Below are 20,644 nucleotides of genomic sequence, written 5' to 3'. Positions count from 1 at the left end.
TAGTAAGTTATTAAAGTGTCAAAAAACATCATAGTATAGTAAAGCATAAAAGGTCATAGTATAGTAAGGCATAAAAAGATCAGAAAACGTCATGCTATAGTTAGGCATAAAAGTGTTAAAAAACATCATAGTATAGTATAGCATAACAATGTCAAAAAAACGTCACAGTATAGTGAGGTATAAAAATGTATTGAAACATCATAGTATAGTAAGGCATAAAAGTGACAAAAAACACCATAGTATAATAAGGCATGCAAATGTCATAGTATAGTATGCTATAAAAATATCATAAAAACATCATACTATAGTAAGGAATAAAAATGTCAAAAAACATCATAGTATAGTAAGTCATAAAACGTCAAAGTATATAGTATAGTACGGCATAACGTCATAGTATAATAATGCATAAAAATGTCATAAAAACATCATAGTATATAGTAAGGCATAAAACATCATAGTATAGTAAGGTATAACAATGTCAAAAAAAGTCATAGTATAATAATGCATAAAAATTTCATAAAACATCAGAGTATAGTAAGGCATACAAATGTCATAAAACGTCATAGTATAGTAAGGCACAAGAATGTCAAAAAACGTCATAGTAGTAAGCCATAAAAATGTAATGAAACATCATAGTATAGTAAGGCATAAAAATGTCAAAAAATGCCATAGTATAGTAAGGCATAAATATGTAAAAAAAATGTCATACTATAATAAGTCATAGTATAATAAGGCTTAAAAACGACATAACAACATCATAGTATATTATGGCATAAAGCATCATAGTATAGTAAGGGATAACAATGTCAAAAAACGTCATAGTATAGTAAGGCATAAATATATATATCCACCATTCTATGTTTACTCCTGCTAGAAACCTGACCTACAGAAGACAGCTTGCCAGTTAACGCAAGCAAACATGGTTAAATAACATCAGTTGACATTTTTCTGGTGACGTTAGGTACCACTGATATTTTCACATGACGTCAGGCTTTAGATCGCCTACACCCTTTTAGTCAATCAATTGCTAGCATTCCTAAATCAGTTGTCTTGGAGATGTAGCTTCTTGGAGGGCACATTGGAATGATGTAATATGACTTCACTTACACTTAAACATAGTGTGAACGAGTTCACTCAAATATTGGTAGGCACAATTCTGTCTTCCTAAAATATAGGTAAGGACATGTCACTACTCTCCAAATGCAAACCTACGATCTTGGCATTCACTAATTTTAAAAAAGTCGGCCTGACAGACTGTTTTACAGGACGCATGATTTTTTGCAGTCCCATGAACTTTGGAAAGTGTGGTGTTTGTTGCTGCCGGCAGGGTTCCTCTTCACACTTCCCTGTCCAGAGAGCTTGCTAGCTCTTCAATTCACACTCTGTGGCAAACAAGATAGGACACTCTGTTGGCTTTCCTTTCAGCTGGCATGGATACAGACCACCAACCAAACCTGACAACAATGCACAACAATCACAACAAACCCAGCCACACAACTTCATAAATGAGTAAAGAAAGTGTGAAATGAGATGTAATTATCTGAACATCCACTAGGTCAGTCTCTTGAAAAAGCATTTTTGTAATCACAAAGCAGACAGGGACTTGCAGCTTAGTTTGCTTGAGATACTGAAACAACTTTTTGCTGAGTCTTTGCATTTGTTCGGAATAGCATATATCTTTTCCTTTTTTTTTTTTCTTAACATAAGTAATATTGCTGTGATTTCCCTGGTGTGCACACACATTTTGTGTGAAGATAAGATCACTGACAGAATTTAAAAACTAGGCCTCTGTCAAGATGCACAGAGATGTCACACTAAGCCAATTTCACAGCCCATTAACATCAAAAATATTGGGCCATCAACTAAACATGAGATATTTAAAGTAGAGCATCATTTCCTGAGGCCAGCTACTTGCATCACGTTGTAAACACCTCATCTTAACAACACAAACAACACTGTATTGTCTCAGTTCTGTGTTGACCAAAGGGTCAGCTGTGTATTGGGTCAAAGACTGCAAAATAAAAATGACTAAAAGCCGTAAGTTGCACTATTAAGCTTCAAGGATATGATGCTGCTCCAACAACCACAGTGTGGTTGATAAATAGCCGAAATCTGACAGAGTGAGAAAACCTGATTAGATAGGAGCCGGCAAATTCCATAGAGGAGGCCATTCAGTGACCAGGGCAGCTTTCATGCAAAGCTGCTAATCAAAAAACACACCGGGGAGGGGAATGTGTCAAAGAGGTCCGAGTATGCACCTGTGAGGAGAACAGGACTCTAAAGTTATAACTGCTCTGGGATCAAACCTCTTCTTTTCTTGGTCTGCCTCCGTCTCTTCAGGCGTCAGCATGCTTCCACCAAAGTGTCTCTTGGACAGTCAAACTGTAACAAGTTGTGCAAGCTAGTTTGATTCAAGCATACCACATCATCTGACCATTTGAGTTGCAATTAAATGCGGGCTGAAGAGCTTGCTATCACAAAGAGGAGCAAGACAAGATAATCACTAAAACACAAAGATATTAATGCAGAGTTTCAGACAATCTTTCCCAGAAGCGATTCATGGTGTTGCAATTGTTTGTACACACGAAAAGTGACTGAAGTAGTTTTGTGAGGGGGAAAAAAAGAGAGGTTAAGAGATTAATCCTGCATACTCTCTCACCTTCTCACACCTGGCAAATGACTGTGTGAGATGGGTGTGTCTATTAAGGTTGTTGTTTTGTGAAAAAATAAAAATTTGTTGCCATCCCAACTCTAAAATTGAAAAGGCATAGGGATTAAAACATACTCATGTCCTAACTGTCTCACAAGCGCTTTAACACACTTGCAAACAGTTATTCTCTTATGCCTTGGAGTATATAAAGAAATCTAGGGCTGCATTTTACTTTTTACTTTTATTATCAATCTAACTGCTAATTATTTTCATCACAGTTCCTCAGAGTTCAAATTGGCTGTTAAATTATTAAAGAAGACAAAGAAAACCAAAATATATTCACTTTTGATTAGCAAGAACTAGTATATTTATGGAATTTCGTCTTTAAAATCTTTATCAGTTATCAATACTGTTACCAATTGAGTAATCAACTGAATCTAAAAAGAATCCAGCTCGATTGTTTTAAAACATAACGCGGAAATGCTCAACAAACCTAACGCTGAACAATGCAATTAATCTCAATTGTGTATGAACAGCAGCACTGTGCTGCTTCTTCTTGCTCTACAGTAACATTTGGAAAACAAGCCATTACTGTTTGAGCAATCAACACTGCGCAGCGCCACACACACACACACACACACACACACACACACACACACACACACACACACACACACACACACACTCAAACACAATGCGGTATGTTGCCCCAGTGGAAGGATGAATAATCCACTGACACAATGTTGACGAGGGCAAGGACCTCAGCACAGTGAGGCATGCAGAGATGCATTCTGGGAAAGTGAACAGGACAAGACTGAATCATAGGGATATTAGGGAACAGCTCAACAACCACTGTGTTCCACTTCTGCTGAGAGCTGGGTGAAGAGCTAAGTCTCTTAACAGCTGCTCAGGTTTGGAAGAGACAAACATCATGGGTACAAACTGGCTTGTTGGATAGACCTCTGGCTGGACTTCAGATAACACTGTGGGGCAATCCTGGTGGGGAGAGTGTGTGTGTGTATGTGTGCATGTGTGTGTAGAGGACAAGGGGCAAGCTCACACTATCCCACACACTCTGTTACCACATCAGTAACCGATACCCAAACCACTTAAATACTGCAGCCACATTAAAGGCAAATCTATGTGCGTGTTGATAAATGTTGGTGCTGATTTCATACTGGCACCCTCAGGGGTTAAATTGGGCTGGAGCCAGTTGGAGCTGAACACCGCCCTTTCATTAAAGTTATAACTTGCCAAAGATCAGATGCAGCTACTCGTTGTGATAGTTAATTTCTCTTTCATTACAAGTACTCATTCAGGAAGAAATCAAATAAAAAAAAATCCTGTTTGTTTTGCTTTAAAAAACAAATCTTATAACTTAATGCTGTATAATAGCCAAACCCAAATACCCACTTGAGTAGATGTGGGAAATATTTTCAAGTTTTTGTGTCGGTGGTCGACATCCATTCAACCAACAATTGCCTTTGCATTTGTTGCCAAATTATCCAAAAAAAAACATGGTTGGATTGCTCTGGATTAGGGTTGAAATGATAGAAAAGGAATCGATAAAGCAATCAACTGAATCACCACCAATTATGATCATGCAATAATCATTTGTGACATTTTCCACTTTTCAAATGTGAGGATTTACTGCTTTTTTGTGTTCATTTCAATGTCATCTTGGGCTCTTAGAATTTGTGATGCTAATTTTTATTTATTTATTTTTTAATAGACAAAATTATTAATTGAGGAACTGAGAAAATAACTGGCAGACTAATCAATCATTTAAGTAATCATTAGCTACAATTATAGTACATTTAAAAAAAAAAAACATTTACTGATTACTATATTACACTGGATAACTTTTGAAGAAATAAATTCCTACATGAATGTATAGCACACAATGTCTATGGTATTCTTTAAAAGGTGTCATTTCAGGTGTCATCATATTACCTAACTGTGTGATTTCAATTAAAACATGACAAAAAATATGATTATTTTATCACACATACTGCTCCCTGTAGTCATATAAGCCTGGTCAGTTTTACTTTTTTAAATCTCCCAAATGATAGCATATAAAGGCTTTCTATTCATCTGCTTCCTTAGTCTGCTCAGGCCTGTTAGGTTTGGATGAACAGCTGCTTCCTGATGTGATCAGAAAGTCAGACCATTTTCAGAAAAAAGACCAGGTGGTTTGATGTGGCACGAAACGCTATTGGTGTGTGACTGGCAATTAAAATCAGTGGGTGTGTCTGGAAATCAAGAATTATACATGTTAAGATTTCAATACTTTCTAATAATAATAGTGCATTTTGGGGGGTTAATAATTTGCATTTTGCTTTACATTGAGGGTACCTGAAAAATACATTTAAATGACGGCATTATTAAATATCTTGCAATTTGTTGCAAACACACTGAAATTTCATAGGGGGTACTAAGCCTGAAGTTTGTCTTTGACATAAAATCATGTAAATGACATATCTCTTGTTGGGTTTCCTATTGTGGATGATTAAAGTCATCAATACTGACTAATCTTTGGTTTTCTGCTCCACACAATTTGAGGTGAATGCAGAAGATGACCGGGAGCCAGTAAAGTAACGAGGGAGCTGATTAAAAGACAGTAATAGAGAATTAAAGGGTATGTTATGACTAAAATTTGATGATGGCAATACATCTGTTAACTTATTCAGTTTGGTTTACCTATTGTACTGGAGGACTGATATTTTGCGCATATGCAGACATTAAAAAAACACCACATTATTTATACATTTTCTGATTTAGTTATTACTAAAACACTACACTGTTTCAAAAATGTTTGCAATCGCTGAAGAAGACGAGCAAAAATTACCACAGCTTATGTCAAATTTATTCTGGTACAATATATTTTCCTTCTTACATATATATATTTTTGTAACAGCAGGAGGATCCTTGAAAGCTGCTGTGTAAGACGCTGTGTAAGACGCTGCCTGACACTCAACTGGAAACACTTTCAGTAAATATCAAAAGAGAAAATCTGCTTCCTTCAAGCATCACCAAAACCCTAAACAAAAAGGTAGATGTTAACTTCTCTAATGGAATTTTGTTAGTAATGGTCAAATCTATACAGAGGTAGAAACCTGTGACTAAAATGAGTTGCACACTTGTGCATTTGTAATTAATTACTCTAGGTATTATTATTTTCTTTATTGATTAATCTGCAAAACAATTTCCCTTTTAAATCAATTGTTTTGTCTGTAAAATGTCAGAAAATATAAAAAAAATGCCCATTCAAATTTCTCACAGTTCAAGGATGGCTTGTTGTATTCAAAAAACACTATGAAATAGATATTAGATATTCATTTAATTCCATCATCTAGGACAAAGAAAAGCAGCATTTGAGAAGCTTTCTCTCAATTGACTAACAGATGAATTGACTAACAGCTGCTGCTTTAACATAAAGTATGTAATTGACTGATACATTTTGTCTGTGTATGCAATTTGTTGGTCAGGTCTGCTAGCCACCTAGGCTTATCTGACAACACAAAACATCAGGAGGGACATCACTAAATGAAAGCTCCAGTCCTGCATAGTCTGTACATAGCCTGTTGTCCTTCAAATCTATTTTTCACAATGTGTGGAGGTTTTCATTGTGCCAAACATGCGGCTACATCCGTACTGTTTGTGGCCTGAACAGGAGCAGATGAGACGACCTTGTGAAAGGTCAGAAGTCAATGCCATTATTCTTTAACAACATCTGGAATCATCAAGAGTTCAGGTTTAATATCATATATCAGTTTGGAGCTATACAGGAGTAATTGCTAAATTTGGGGAACAAAGAGCGTATCTCTTTTGTAGCATATATGCATCATGTTTTCCCAAAGGTTAGGGTCACTTGATAGCATTTTTTTTGTAGAGACAGAACATTAAAACTTTGCAAGTTATTTGGTACCAAACATCAAGTTCTACTTTGGGCAGCCCTTTCTCTATTCATTTATGTTTTTCTCTTATGGTCATCAAAGTCAAAGCTGCCACGCCCCAGCGGCTGACAGATGCAGAAAGCTGACCCAGTAATATGAAGGATGGTTTATGGTGAAATAGAAATAAACAGCATAGGTAAATAAGAATGTGCATCAAAAAATAGTATTCCTTTGAAGTCATCCAGTTTCCATGTCTCATTTCCTTCCCATCAGTCAGACAAGAGATCTGCATGAGTGATTCTACTCACTGCCAGCTATTATACTCCCCTCTCTCCAGCAGTGCTTTCTTAAATATGCGTGCCCTACATTTCCCCACCACCTTCCAAATTCAAATGGATGTCCCCTGCTCTCGCCTCCTTTCCTTTCTCTTCTGCCTCCTCTCTTCCTTCTCCTGCCTCTGCTCTCTGCAACTCTGCTTTATTTGTGGTTGACCCAATTTCCAGGTTTGATTTATCCTGCAGTGTTGAGGCAGACTGTGGAGCGGCAGACTGACTGACAGACAGACACAAAGGCCCATCAACAAGCTGGCATGGATGCCCCTGCTGTGCCCATTACTGTGCCCACACACCCCTTTGCGAGAATGAACCCATCACTCTCCGCCTCCTTGTGCCAAACCCAGCTCCGTTTCTTTGTCTTTATGGTACACGTACACACGTACACACACACACACACACACACACACACACACACACACAGACTACTCCTCCTGCTCCTACACAACACAATTTACTGTTTGGTCTAAAGAGAGGATCATCCATCGTCTAACTGCTCCACCATAACAAGGTGGGCTGTTAAGCATCCACAACACCTTCACATCTTCCGCTCTGTAACCTGTGGCCAGGAGCAGACCTGAGAAATTCATCATGTCTGGAGGGCGATAGAGGAGGAAGGGGCTACAGATCTGCCTTGGTAGCTTTTTCATTCATCTGAGTGCAACATGACTAGATGACATGATCCATCTCCAGAAAGCATATTTGGAAATCAGAAACGATTGTACAATTTTGTGAGATTGAACACTGTAATACTAGTCTAGTGCTGCAACTACCAGTCAGTGTCTGCCTTGCTGAGCCAAAGCTGCTATTGCTGCAGCTGATGATGACATATAAATGTCTTACATAACTATGTTACATTGTGCAATCAGGGCAGAGGGGTCTGAGGAATCAGGACACAATGGTTTTACAAAGCTCTGAGATGATCCATGAGAAAATCTATGGATTACGGAAAATGAGGTTGACCAATCATAATTGGTTATTTAAAGGAACAGTTTAACATTCAGGGAAATATAGAAACTCTTGCTGAGAGTTAGATAAGAAGCCTGATGCCACTCATTCCCATAGGGTAAATATAAAGCTACAGCTGGGAGACCAGAAACAGGAGGAAACAGGTAGCATCTCTAGCTAATTAACATGTTATATCTGAAGAAAAACTAAAGAAAATGAAAATGGCTAGCCATTTCCCCCTGCTTTATGTTAAGTTGAGCTAAGTTAAGTTAACCTTCTTCTGGCTGTAAATAAAATAAGCATATTTCCTTTAAGAGTATACCGTAAAGTCAGGGGGTTGTAAAATTCCTGTCATTGCATAGCTTGTCTAGACTAATAGAAAAAGCTGCAGTGGCTGTAACATATGTAGTGATACAGATGAGTTTTTCTATTTTATCTCTCTGCACGTCTGTACTTCCTTCAAATTTTTAACCACGCTCTCATTCATTTTTTCTGGTGTCTGCTTCCTAGCTCTCTCTAGGTCACAGGAGCTGGAGTTGCTGTTGCTGAGTCAACATCACAAGTGGAACACTGCCCTCAGAATTACAAAGAGAGGGAGACACACACACACACACACACACACACACACACACACACACAAGACTATTAAGTTTACCGTAGACTATTGCCAGAGTAAGCCTCTCAGCTACTGTGTCTGGAAGTAGGCTAAAGTGCAAACATTCTAGTCTAGTCTAATAGGTGAGGCCAATAATCTAAGTGGATCATGATCTACTTAAAGTTTGTCCACATCAGACAGGTCTAAACTTGTGTTTTAATTCCTGAAATATTTGAACATACAATCATTTCATGTTTACATGTTCAGAACTGGAATGATTCCAGAAATTTTTGATTTTTGCTTTTTAAATAATAATCCAGCGATACTTCATCTTAACATTTGTAATAGAATGCAAATGCATATACAAAAACAAAAATAAAATAAAAATGCTGTTGTGTACTGTGTACTGGATTGGCGATTGTAGTGTGTACACATTGTACAAACTGAGTGTGTGTGTTGTGCATGTGTCGTAGCGATAGAGCGCATGTGGTTCTATGGCAGACCAAGATAATTTGTTATCTTTATGAACTATTCTTGCTATGTTCTGACTTGTCTGTCCCTTCCAGCACAAGTCTCTATATTTGCACTTTAGACTGTTACAGTGTGTAAAACATTTCTACTGACATACTGTAAAAAAATATATTTTTTTTTTAAATTTAAAAAAATTGTTATTGTTTCTTGTATGTTCAGACTGTCAAGTTGGAAAATTGAATGGTGTTTATGTTTATATGGCAAATTTGAGCCTAGTTCCTTATTATTATAGCACTTTAGTCTCCAAGAATCCTGAAAAATGACTGACTGGAAATGATTGTCTATACCAAAGGAAAATTTCTTTTTCTTTTTTCTTATTTTTTATCTGTCCCAAATGTCCAAAATGGTCCAAAATGAGTAAAGCAAGGCGTGTTGCACTTGATGCAAAATGAATCACAACTTAAACATCTGGTCTTTTTTTAGTCACTTAAAAGTCATTATGTAAGACCTTCAGGCTCCCATGACAAATCATAGATTTGTTTATGTGATAGCTTAGCACTTAATCCAGCTGGTCTCCTATTAAAACTACTGTCTTTGGAGTGTTCATGGTTCATACTGTGAATTTCAGAACTATTTTAATAATAATAATGTATACAATTTTCATGCAGCTTTAGTTTGTTTCATGGTGTTTTCTCTATTAAAGAGACAATTCTAATATAACCAAAAAGATTAGATCGATTTGTTGATCAACAATAATGGTGTTTAAATTCATCTTTATGTTAATTTAATTCATCCTTTTCTCTCTTTTGATCATTTTATTGGGAAAGCATCTGTTTGCATTTGTGTGCATTTTGTTTTTTTAATTCATGTTTATCATATTTTTTTTAAACTTCATTTGGGGAACGGCCTCTGTTACAATGCCTTGTCTATAGTGCAAGCAGAGCAAAAGTGTAAGTTACAGTACACAGAATTGAATCTAAGTGACATGTAACTGTCAATGAAAATGGAGGAATGACGTCATTGTTCGTCAGCAGGTAGAAAGTAATCTTGATATCTTGCATTATCTGAACATCTAAGCAGTAAACCAGTGCGCAGCAAATGATTTTGCAGCACATATAGTAATAAACCAATCTTTTTCTCTTTGAGGTAGCCTCTCTGCAGCGTCAAAGGCTGTCAGTGATGTCAGTTTATACAACAAGAAAACAATGTCAGCACATTTAGCAGCACAATTACTAGCAGCACATGAAAAGGGCCATATCAGGACATTGTTCTCAGATTTCCATCAATCATGTGACCTTTGAGATTAGGGCCAGGATATGGCCAAGAGTACAGCAAACTTGATACTTTCTTGTTTGTCCAAAAACATCACTGATGCAAGAGAGCTGATCTTTTGTGCAACTAATACAGAGAGGATGTAAATAAACTGGGTGGGACAATGTGTGTAAGATACTGAGGTCAGACTGATCTTGTACTTGAAAATATCACTCACCGAAGATCTCTCCATTCTTGGCATACTCCGTGACTAAGTAAAGCATGTTCTTCGTCTCCATCACCTGAGAGAGGGAGAAGACGAAGGAGCAGGGACCGAGGGAGGGGAGAAAAGAGTGGGAGAGTCAACGTGAATGCACACAGAGGACCACTTTTCATTTGCAACATCATCAGATAATCCAAATTAAAAGTAAGTCTCCTGCAACAAGAGACAATTTGTAAAAGAGACCTATAACAACAGACCAAATGACCAAAATATTGCACAATTGTCCACATGGCTCACTCTGTGGTTAAACTACAGCATCTGGCATTCGCAAAGTCATGAGCAAAACAAAATGCATGAATGGCACAGGGACTAAATATGGTAACCATGTAAGAGAATGGAGGTGGACAGTTGGTGTTGCCGAATATATCTGAATGGTACTTAAAACCTTTCAGTCCTCACACGGTGCCGTGTTGTGTAGGAGGAGGAGAACCGATTTAGAAGCAGAAACACTCAGGAGATGAATAGAATTAAATGCGGAGGGGAGAATCAGATGGAGAGGGGAGGATGAATCAGACACAGCGAGCCAGACATTCACACTAGAAATCCCACGCTCATTGTTTATGATCAATTTTCCATCTGTTGCACTGACCGATTCATGGATTTCGGAAACGAAAGCCAGTTTTTTTTTTTCCCCTTTGGTTGGCCTTGGTTGTGTAACAAACACATTTCGTCCTCTCTGAGCTGGAATACAACCGATTGATGAATTAAACCCGCCTTCAGCATCCAATTTGGGAAATAAACCTCTCACAGCGGACATTTTGACTTGTCGCAGCAGGAAAAGCACAGGTGTAACTAATAGTATTAACGATGGCTCTGTTTCATTAAGGTGTGCCAGTAAACCAGCATGTACAATAGCAGGGTCCTGGCACTGGCACACCTGAGTAGAATGCAAGCCATTATTAATGGTATTAGTTAAACCTGTGCTTGAAAAGATAAAATATCCACTGCGAGAGGTCTATTTTCAATTTACAGCAGATATCTTTCTCTCATTCTACGTTCTTGCTGTGATGGAACCTAACACGTCCATGTTGACTGGCTTCACATGTTGACTGTCATGAATATATTAGCTGTCTTAAGCTGTTTGTTCATCCTTTTTATACTGTGTACCATTCTGGAGAGGCAATGGGCAAAACGTAGGGAGTGAATTGTAGTTTTGTATGAAATTAATTAAGTTTAACAGAATCTTAATATTTGTGTTACAGACCCTCCTACACTAGGTAAAGTGACTGTAACATATATCTGCCTGCAGCTGCTTAACAGGAAAAGACTTTCAAGACTGAAAATTATTGCTATAATACTTTGATCCAGTGAAGACAATACAGTAAGTACACAGTATACAGTATCATAAGTATGGAGTATTTCTGCCTCCAGAGGAAGATGACTCCCTGATGTAAGTAACAGCTATGGGAGATTAACTGAAGCCAAATATCTGTCATGCCATAAATTCTAATACAAGCAGAGAATTCATAGTTTGAATTCCAGATACCAAGAAGTGCAAACAGCACTCAGTGTTTAGCACTTCACAGTGTCCGACACTGCCTTTCCCGAAAGGTGATATCTAACATGTTATATATTAAAGTTCAAAGAGGCTTTATTGACATGGCCATAGTCAAATACAGCATTGTCAAAGAACATGGCACAAGGCAGTATCAACAGGGAACAAGTTCAATTAAAGGTATTAACAACAGAACAAATGTATAATACTGTTCAACAATATGAACAATATATTGCAATGAAATATTATGAAAATAATAATAGCAGTAGCATTAATACAGTAAACCAAACAGTAATATATAATTATATTATATAACATCACTGCTTGTCCATACAGACTGGTCAGTGTTAAACCAATCAAACAGAAAACATAAAGAGAACATTGATTGGTTTTGACATGGTAAGTAAGTTTGAGGACCAACTAAACATGTGTTTTAGACAGATCCCATCTCAATATCAAGCCATACGCTGTGTACATAGCTATCCTGTTTAATGTTTTAATTAAGAAAATCATTTATACTTTTAAATGGAATTATTTTAATGGTTTTAACAATATGGGCATTAATCGTAGTGTAGAGGATATTGACTTAATAATGATTCCCTGAAACATGATTGATATCCAAATGACGTATTAATTTTGTATTAGCATCACTCTGAAATTACTGAAAGACAAAGTGGTTTTGTAATTCTGGAAATAATATCCAGTGATAATTTTGAATGCTAAAAACCTTTGTACTTGTAGAGAGATTCTTGCCAGTCTAGACTAAAGGACAAAGTGGAAAGCTGTAAATACAAGAGAATTGGATGATGGCGAAATGTGAAATGGGGAAAGAAGTCAAGACTAGGGTCAACAGAGAAGAGGCAAACTAGAGTGGGGTCCACAGTTGGGTTGTCTGTGTCTCTGTGTGTCTTCACTGACTAGGGCTTCCCTCTGGGCCACAGGGCAAATCCCAGTCTATGAGACTGGAAAGGAAATCACTAATTGACCTGAGCTGATTGGATGCATGGGCCGTTAGAAATAATGATAGACACCAAAATAACACAGCAGAAAGCTGGAGCATTGCCACATGGTTGTGTAATGATAATGAACATCCATTTACTTTCCCTAAACAAAGTAACAGGACCCAAAGGCTTATGTAATACAACTGCATTACCAAAATTGTTGAGTTATCAGTGATAAGTCTATTTTGTACCAGACAGCGAACATCACAGTAACTAGGTTAAACAAGTTTCCTTTTGACTAACATACCAATAAAGTGCAACAACAAGAACAAATCATTATAGAAAATGAACTTTGAGTCCTGTAACATTTATGTGAACTTTCCTTGCACAACTGGACAGTACGATTACTATAAAAAGGTGTCAAACTGGCATGAGGGAAATTACATTTGTAAAATGTACTTCCATAAAGATGCTTTTAGCGCACATGACACTACTGATAGTGACACTGGGCATCATTTTAATGAAACAATTGTAAAGATTATTTGCTTCCGTTTCCAAGAAAAAAATTTAAACAAATTTCTGCTGCATAAAACCCTATTACAATTACTAATGTATTTTAAGAATTAACAATGATACACAACTTTGCAGTTAACAGTTAAGTTTACAGTTACAACATGGTGTATGATGTGTTTTTGAATTGAAGAGCAAGACAAAGACGAGTGGAATTGGGCCTTTATCACAGCAGACATTACATTACAAATAACATTAGCGAGTTGTCCCAGTAAACCAATGACAGTGTGACTGTGAACCAGCATGAATAATACCAGGACCCTGAAACTGAAGCAGCTAAATGGAATTCAGCCTTTGTTAACTTTATGATTTACATCTGTGCTTTTCCTACAGCGACATGTCAAAATCTCCTCCGTGAAAAAGGTCTCTGGGAGTGGGGACAAGACCAGAGCTCACTATCAAATGAATTGTGTGTCTATACATGTATAAACCAAGAGAACACTGAGTTACAAGCTACAAGTTAAATGTGCGTAGAGGCACACATTACTTAGCACCATTCTGTAGTTCATGGTTACCCTTCAGTTTGTGCTAACTTCACCCGATCCCCCAATTATCAACTTAGTGACGCTGTACTGAAACTGATCTAGTCCTCAGACATCAATTCTCAACATGTATCAAAGAGAGACTTTTCACCAAAATATCAACATCAACAACAACTCCCATCTTATTGCAGCTCCTCTTCCACCATTACCATGCACGCTGGGCAAAGAAATACCAAAGAGCACTCCTCGTGCTATAGCACTGCTTGTGGTTCTTAATTATTTTTTGATTTATAGCAGATATCTGCTAGGTAACTGTAGATCACTTTAGCTTTACGTCATTTTAGCTAAATCATTGTGCAAATAAATACTGACACTGCAAGTTCCCATGTTCAAATAAACACTTTTTCGAGGTCCAATTAATACAGGGAGCACTGACAAGAATTAATAATGCTTTTTAACAAGCAACAAATCTGTTCTGGCCTAAATGGGACAGAGTAATCTGACTTTCAATAAAAAGTATGTTTGTGAAATGCATATATATATATATGATTTTAAGCCTAAATAGACCCTGCCACTGCAGTACAGGTCAGATCTGATGTCAGTACTAAAACTTTTCATTTATATAATCCTCAACTACTAAGATCATTTAGTTTGAATCAGACCAGTAGCACCTTCACAAAGTGTAGAACACATACAGAGTCGCACACAGCAAAGAGTGTCAGTCAGTCATTAACTACGCTCTCATATCTTAAACTATCCAGTGGTGGCAGGTTCTGCTAGGCAGCAGTTGTTTGCTAATGCATTAGAAAATGACCTGGATTGGTCCTGCGCTTCAACACCCCGACTGCTAAAGTACCTGGAGAGAAGATCAACAATGAGCAGCGGCAGATTCTGCTCCACAAAACTGATTTGTTCATGGATTAGCCAGAGGTACGGCTAAGACATTAGACACAGATATAAACTAATCTGTAGCGCAAACCTGTCAAGTTCTTGACTATCTTAAATTAGAACACTTTTCAGTGATTGGGGTGAATTGAAACTTTTTTCAAACTAAAACACATTGTTGACCGTGTCAAACCACTCAGCTCAGTTCACTACAGCAGAAGATGTTTGCCTTCTGGAAAAATGAAGAAGTAACAAGGACAAGTGATACAATACATTTAAAAAATTGATCTGGGAAAAAAATGTATCAACAATAGTGTTAATCCCACAGCCGACATAATCATTAAAGACAAGCTGAGGGTAGCTTCTTTGGGCAAGTGGAAAGGACTGATAATGTTCTCACTATTGAATATTCCCAACCCATATTACACATTTTACTATTTTTTTTTTTATGAGTCCAGGTGGAATTTTCTTTTTTTTTTAAATTAAAAACACCCTGATGCTAACTGGAGTAACTGGGGTAAATATGTAAAGTATAGTGATGAGTATATGACGAGATGGGTCAAAGAAAAAGTTAGATGTAAGCACCCAAGATAGGAGTTAATCTGCAGAAAGTCTCTTGATTTCAATTACAGAGAGAAAAAAATACACAACAGCCCAAATAAAATCATATTGGCTAAATCAGTGAGAGCAGAGAGAGGAAAGGAGCACCTGACCTAAAGGATATTAATTTTGCATGCTAGGCAGTGAAAAGGTGTTGATCTAGTGTAGATTGCAGGCACTGAAGCTGAAGACTCACCTGGTAGAGCTTGATGATGTGGGGGTGGTCGAGCATCTTCATGATCTGAACTTCTCTGTAGATCTTCTCCAGGTTGACAGCATCAAGTTGGGTCTTGTCGATGATCTTAATTGCAACCTGCAGAATGATGGAGCATCAACAATACAGCTGTAATCGGTTGGTTTCTCAATAGCATACAGTGGAATCATTGTTAGGGCTCATCAGACTTGATGGGCAATAAGAAACACCTCCCCACACTCACACAAACACTAGCACACACAGCAATTTAATATTCTCCAGGCAGCGAAAGAATACAGTGTGTTCTTTTCAGCTGTGAGACCGGATAACTGTGTCTGAAACACAAGATAAATACTTAAATACAGCTTGTGCTGAAACTTTCATAAACAGTTCTAAAATATGAGTCATGATGAAATATCATATGAAGATACAGCAGAAGCAAACACATGGCTCGCTGGATATACACGTGCCCACAATGACACATACATGTTTAAATCACACACTCACAACTTCAACACTCTTGGCTTTGAGTAATGATGTCTGGTAGGTAACAAGGCAATATTAACATCTCTCCTTCACATGGTCTTATAAACAACATTTCATCAGCGTGATCTGAAGTGCTCCAAGCATCTGTAAGCCAAGCTAAAGGAGTAAACAACAGCAGACACACCACTGTTGGATGAAGTTAGAAAACTAAGACTGAAAAACAGGGCTATGTTAAAAAAACAAGACACAAGGGGTTGCATTCATTAGTTTGTTGTTTCAGGAACCAGTGAGACTGGAGCTGAATCAATTAGTTGATCTACAGAAAGTGAATCAGTATCTATTTTGATTATCATTTTAAGCCAAAATGGCAAAAAAAGAAGTCTGGTTTCAGCTTCATAAATGTGAATATTTGTTTGTTTTGGACAAAACAAGTAATCTGAATGTCTACTTGGATTTTTTAGAAATTGTGATGGTATATTTCACCAAATGATAAAGCAATAATTCAGAAACTGCAGTAACCAACCATTACAGTAATTGTAAACTGTACTCCTAGGTGAGATGAAAAAACTGGGACCAGGAAAGCAGGTTTGAGTAGCAGATCCATGATTTTGAAAGATTATCAGAATATCAGATTATTATTGTCAAAACAAAGCAAAGCAGCCTATAATACTGTCTCTGACAAAGAATTTTCATCTGGAAACTTATCACATTGACCATCATTTCATCCTCTATCTTGACAATCATCAGATAAACAGCAGAATGTTCGCAGTATAAAGTATTTTACCAGAAATGTGCAATTGCATGCATTTGACTGGCTATTGCGGTGCATTGCCAGATAACGTCACTCCGTGTTACAACAAAGGTTGAGCCAGGTGCAACGCTTTCCACTAGATGACCCTGCACTTTTTTTGCATAAGCAGTCCTACTGTGTCAATGCAGTGGCATCATTGAAATAAATAAGGAAGGTGCATTCTGAACGCAGGCTTATGTTTGGTTTTAACCTTAGAGTGAAGTCTGATACCTCAATAATGACACCCACTTTGGTCCTCTTTAGTCTATTTGTAGTTAGCACTTAAAGATGTGCAGTAATGGGTGTTTTGATATGTTTAACACTTCCCATTATTATCTCCCTACACAGTACCACAGAACAAGCAGGTATGCAATGTGGCATTAAATCCTATAAAGAAATCCAAATCTTTTAATGGCACTCCAGCTACAAGTCCAGGCCTCTAAGGCATCACATTTAAATGACTGGTCTAGTAGAGAGGGATTACAAGGTACTTAGCATAAAAAGATCTAAGCTAACTGATTACATTGTCAGCAATACACACACCCACACACAAACAGCATAAGAATTCTTATGAACTCTGTCTGTACAAGGTCATTTGAGGACAATGAGTTAAAGGAGAATTTTAGCCTATACACAAAGTAATAAGAGCAGAAAAGTGGGACGATGGTGATGGTGAGGATGGATAAATGTATGGGACCACATGGGAATGGGCCTGCACTATGTGAACCCACAAGCTGCAATATGTACATAATGAGATGAATGGGTCAGTATAACACGCGGGAGCCACGAGTAGAAAAACTAGGTTATGCACACACAGATACAGACACACCAGATCTGCTGTTAAATGCATCATTAAACTCTGGTTGTCTTCACACACACACACCAGGCTAACATCTCTTTTGCGCTGGCATATTCACAAGGCAGATGGCATCACATAAAGTTGATAGCCCGCCTCTCCAGCTGACCTTGGCTACTCTAACAAACTGCCTGGCTCTGGCCACGGGCCTGGCTGAGCCAAGCAGCTGCAGCGGCTCTCTGTACCGACCAGGGCTGAGTGACCTCTACCAAACCAGTGGCCTCAGAACCACGACCAACATGCATGTTTTCACTCAACCCCAATACCACACCGGCTGAGGGAGAGGTACAGCCACTCTGTGAAATCACCTGGTGTAGTGTTTGCCTGGAATGAAAACCTGCATTCATGTAGCTGTTAGTGTTACATGTTTCCAGATTACCTGGCTAGACTAATGTTACGCCACATCACAGGCTTTAATAACTAGATTAACATGTTAAGAGTCTTAAGAGCCATTTTCTTGTCTTGTTATTCATTACACCTACCAGGGGTCTTGCCTGGATGACGTACATTTTTGTTTTTCTGTACAGTATGATTGCTCACGTTCAACGACAAACAGTTGGAGGCTCTGAAGATCAAAGATCAAAGCGTGCTACTGTGTTTTCACAAGTCTCCTGGCCTATTTTTCTATCATCCCCCCTCTGTCTCACACAACACAGCTTCTTCATACACAGCCAGCGCACTCTGTCATTATAATAGAAAGTCATGGCACTCAGTGGTACTGCTCAAGAAAGGCCTCTTTGCACAGAGCTGACATTAAATCTATGAGTAAATTCAAGACAAATACAAGCCCTGTTCTCTCTGTGCTCATGCTGCATCGCCTGAGAGTGTGCAGTATTTGTAATATCAGACCCTCTCCAAACTACGTGAAGACCCCAGAGCAGTGCCAGTGGATTGCTGTCTGCATGCATGCGTGCAGAACACTTTGCTTTCCAATTACAGAACTCTAGCTGGCATATCCTGCTCCTCAGAAAGCTCTTGGCTCTGCTGGCACAAGGAACCACTAAATCACATCATTATTTGGATTACATAATGGGACCACCGACCCATGCTGCATGCCCCAGATACAGCAACAGGGAAGTTTACACCAGCAAGACTCTTGAGTTGGTACACTGTCTTACTGTCTGGGTCATTACCAAAAAGGAGGGCAGGTGTATGATGCTGGTCTGGCGAAGGAAATAAAGCATGCATGTTTACAGTTTGTGTTTCCCAGCAGCCCTGGTGGTCAGACCTCTTACTGGCAGTGATGTTGGCTGAGGGGGGTGAACGTGCAGTCAGTCAGTCAGTCAGTGATATTGCTCCTGTACCTGCACAGGAGCAATGTGTTCAATGGTGTTCAAACACACCAGCTGTTGCTTGCACGGGAGCAGCCAAGCGGCCGGCAGTTACCTGATCCAAGTTTCTATTAGTGCGTGATGTGGACAGCATTTTGGTATCTGCTGTGAATATCAGGGGTGTCAACTGGTGCATAAAAGTTATGTAACTCAGCTGAACAGTAGCCTAAGTTAGCTTTGAGGCTAACTAGTTCACAGACACACTCACCTCGGTCTTGGTAATGCGGTGTCGAGCCAGCTTCACGACCGCGAAATTGCCCTTTCCTAAAGTGCGCTCGATGTCGTAGAAGCCCACTCGGACCGGACCCCGGATCAGCGGTTTCTGGACACTGTCAGCCATGACCATGCTGTTCTAAATTTGACTGTTTGTGGACGAGTAGGAGGTTAGCCAGACGAGCAAGGGACACACGGGGGGCTCACACGGGCTTGCTTGCTTCGCCTGCTTGAGCAGCTACAGATAAAGACGAAAGGAAAACAAACCGCCCGCCGCCGCTGCCGCTGCTGCCGCCGCCGCCGCTCGAAGCGTGTCCATTAAAAATAGACAAAGTTGATTTTTGTGTCGCCCTGTCAGCTTGAACGCCAGTGTGGCGACACTCTCCGTCAGTGCGGCGATACGAAGCAGGCCATTTGCTGAGCCCGGGGGCTGTCACACCACGTTCTCCAATACAATACAGCTATAATATTTCAGCTTGAGGTGCCTCTATCAGCTACAGAGCACACGAGTTGACTTGCAAAGAGGCATCATGTTCTCTGGTTGACGTGTATTGACGTCAAAGCCATAGGGGTATTTGTACAGGGGGCGGGGCCACGGAGCCGCTCCACACTTCACTGCCAATTGGTTGCCAAGACAACCAGACCCACCTCTTACGTCAACCGGTAAAATTGCTATTCTGAAATCTGTTTGCTTGTCTGCCCTCCTTGATTGCACGCATAGGTAACTTTGAAGTCTTGCCCTGCAGGTGTTTAATAAGCTTTTGTGAAGAAGGAAAGGGTTAAATTCTTTCTAAATCTGCCTGAAACTGCAACTCTTACCCGCTTGGAGTAATACTGCAAGTATGAATGGAAAAAATACATTTAAAAAAAACAACATGCTTGGATTTTACATAAAAAAGAGAAAAATGATACATTCCTCATCATACCTTCTTTTGATGATATAATCCAGAAATGCATCTGCCATTACATATCCTTAAGTAATGTGTTATAACATATACCCTTATATAATGTAACATGCAGGACCTCATGTGAAACCAGACATTTTATCAGCCACAAAGACACTTTGTCTAGCTACATAACAGCACCATCTGTTGGCAGAACTTGAAAATTGAAGCAAGGTTACACATTTCCTTTAGGTTGGGTTTGGATTCCAAGGCTCAGGACTAGATTCTGGGGAAGTAAGTTTCCCCGGATGACATGCGTTTACCCCTTACCTTAACCGGAACCTAACCTTAACCCCGCTGCTAACCAGTTATCTCTGCCCACTCTTCAGCCTTGGCATTTTATGTCTTCCATTTGCTTCTCAGTACAGTAGTGTAAATACCTTTAGTAACTGGCATTTCACATTCAAACACATCTAAACTCAGTCCACCAAA

General features: G+C 38.8%; 1 protein-coding gene across 2 annotated transcripts; it reads right to left on the bottom strand.

Moving 5' to 3' along the window:
* Positions 1-258: 258 nt before the first annotated feature.
* Positions 259-19,798, bottom strand: sik2b (salt-inducible kinase 2b). 2 transcript variants are annotated; one of them, XM_023419902.2, is made up of 4 exons: positions 19,264-19,798; positions 15,596-15,712; positions 10,382-10,445; positions 259-1,454 (listed from the first exon to the last, which is right to left on the bottom strand). In XM_023419902.2, exons 1-4 carry the CDS (start codon positions 19,399-19,401, stop codon positions 1,363-1,365), a joined length of 411 nt encoding a protein of 136 aa, XP_023275670.1. In that variant the 5' UTR covers positions 19,402-19,798; the 3' UTR covers positions 259-1,362. The 2 variants fall into 2 exon arrangements, with proteins under 2 accessions (XP_023275670.1, XP_023275671.1); XM_023419903.2 differs by having other exon boundaries at positions 259-1,382.
* Positions 19,799-20,644: the final 846 nt, after the last annotated feature.

The sequence above is a fragment of the Seriola lalandi genome, unplaced genomic scaffold (genome assembly GCF_002814215.2).
Source record: "Seriola lalandi dorsalis isolate HSWRI2012SDOR001 ecotype SW California unplaced genomic scaffold, Sedor1 jcf7180002054613, whole genome shotgun sequence".
NCBI classification, from domain to species: Eukaryota; Metazoa; Chordata; class Actinopteri; order Carangiformes; family Carangidae; genus Seriola; species Seriola lalandi.
The sequence above is the reverse complement of the archived record's forward strand: the minus strand, read 5'-3'. Positions and strand labels throughout refer to the sequence as shown.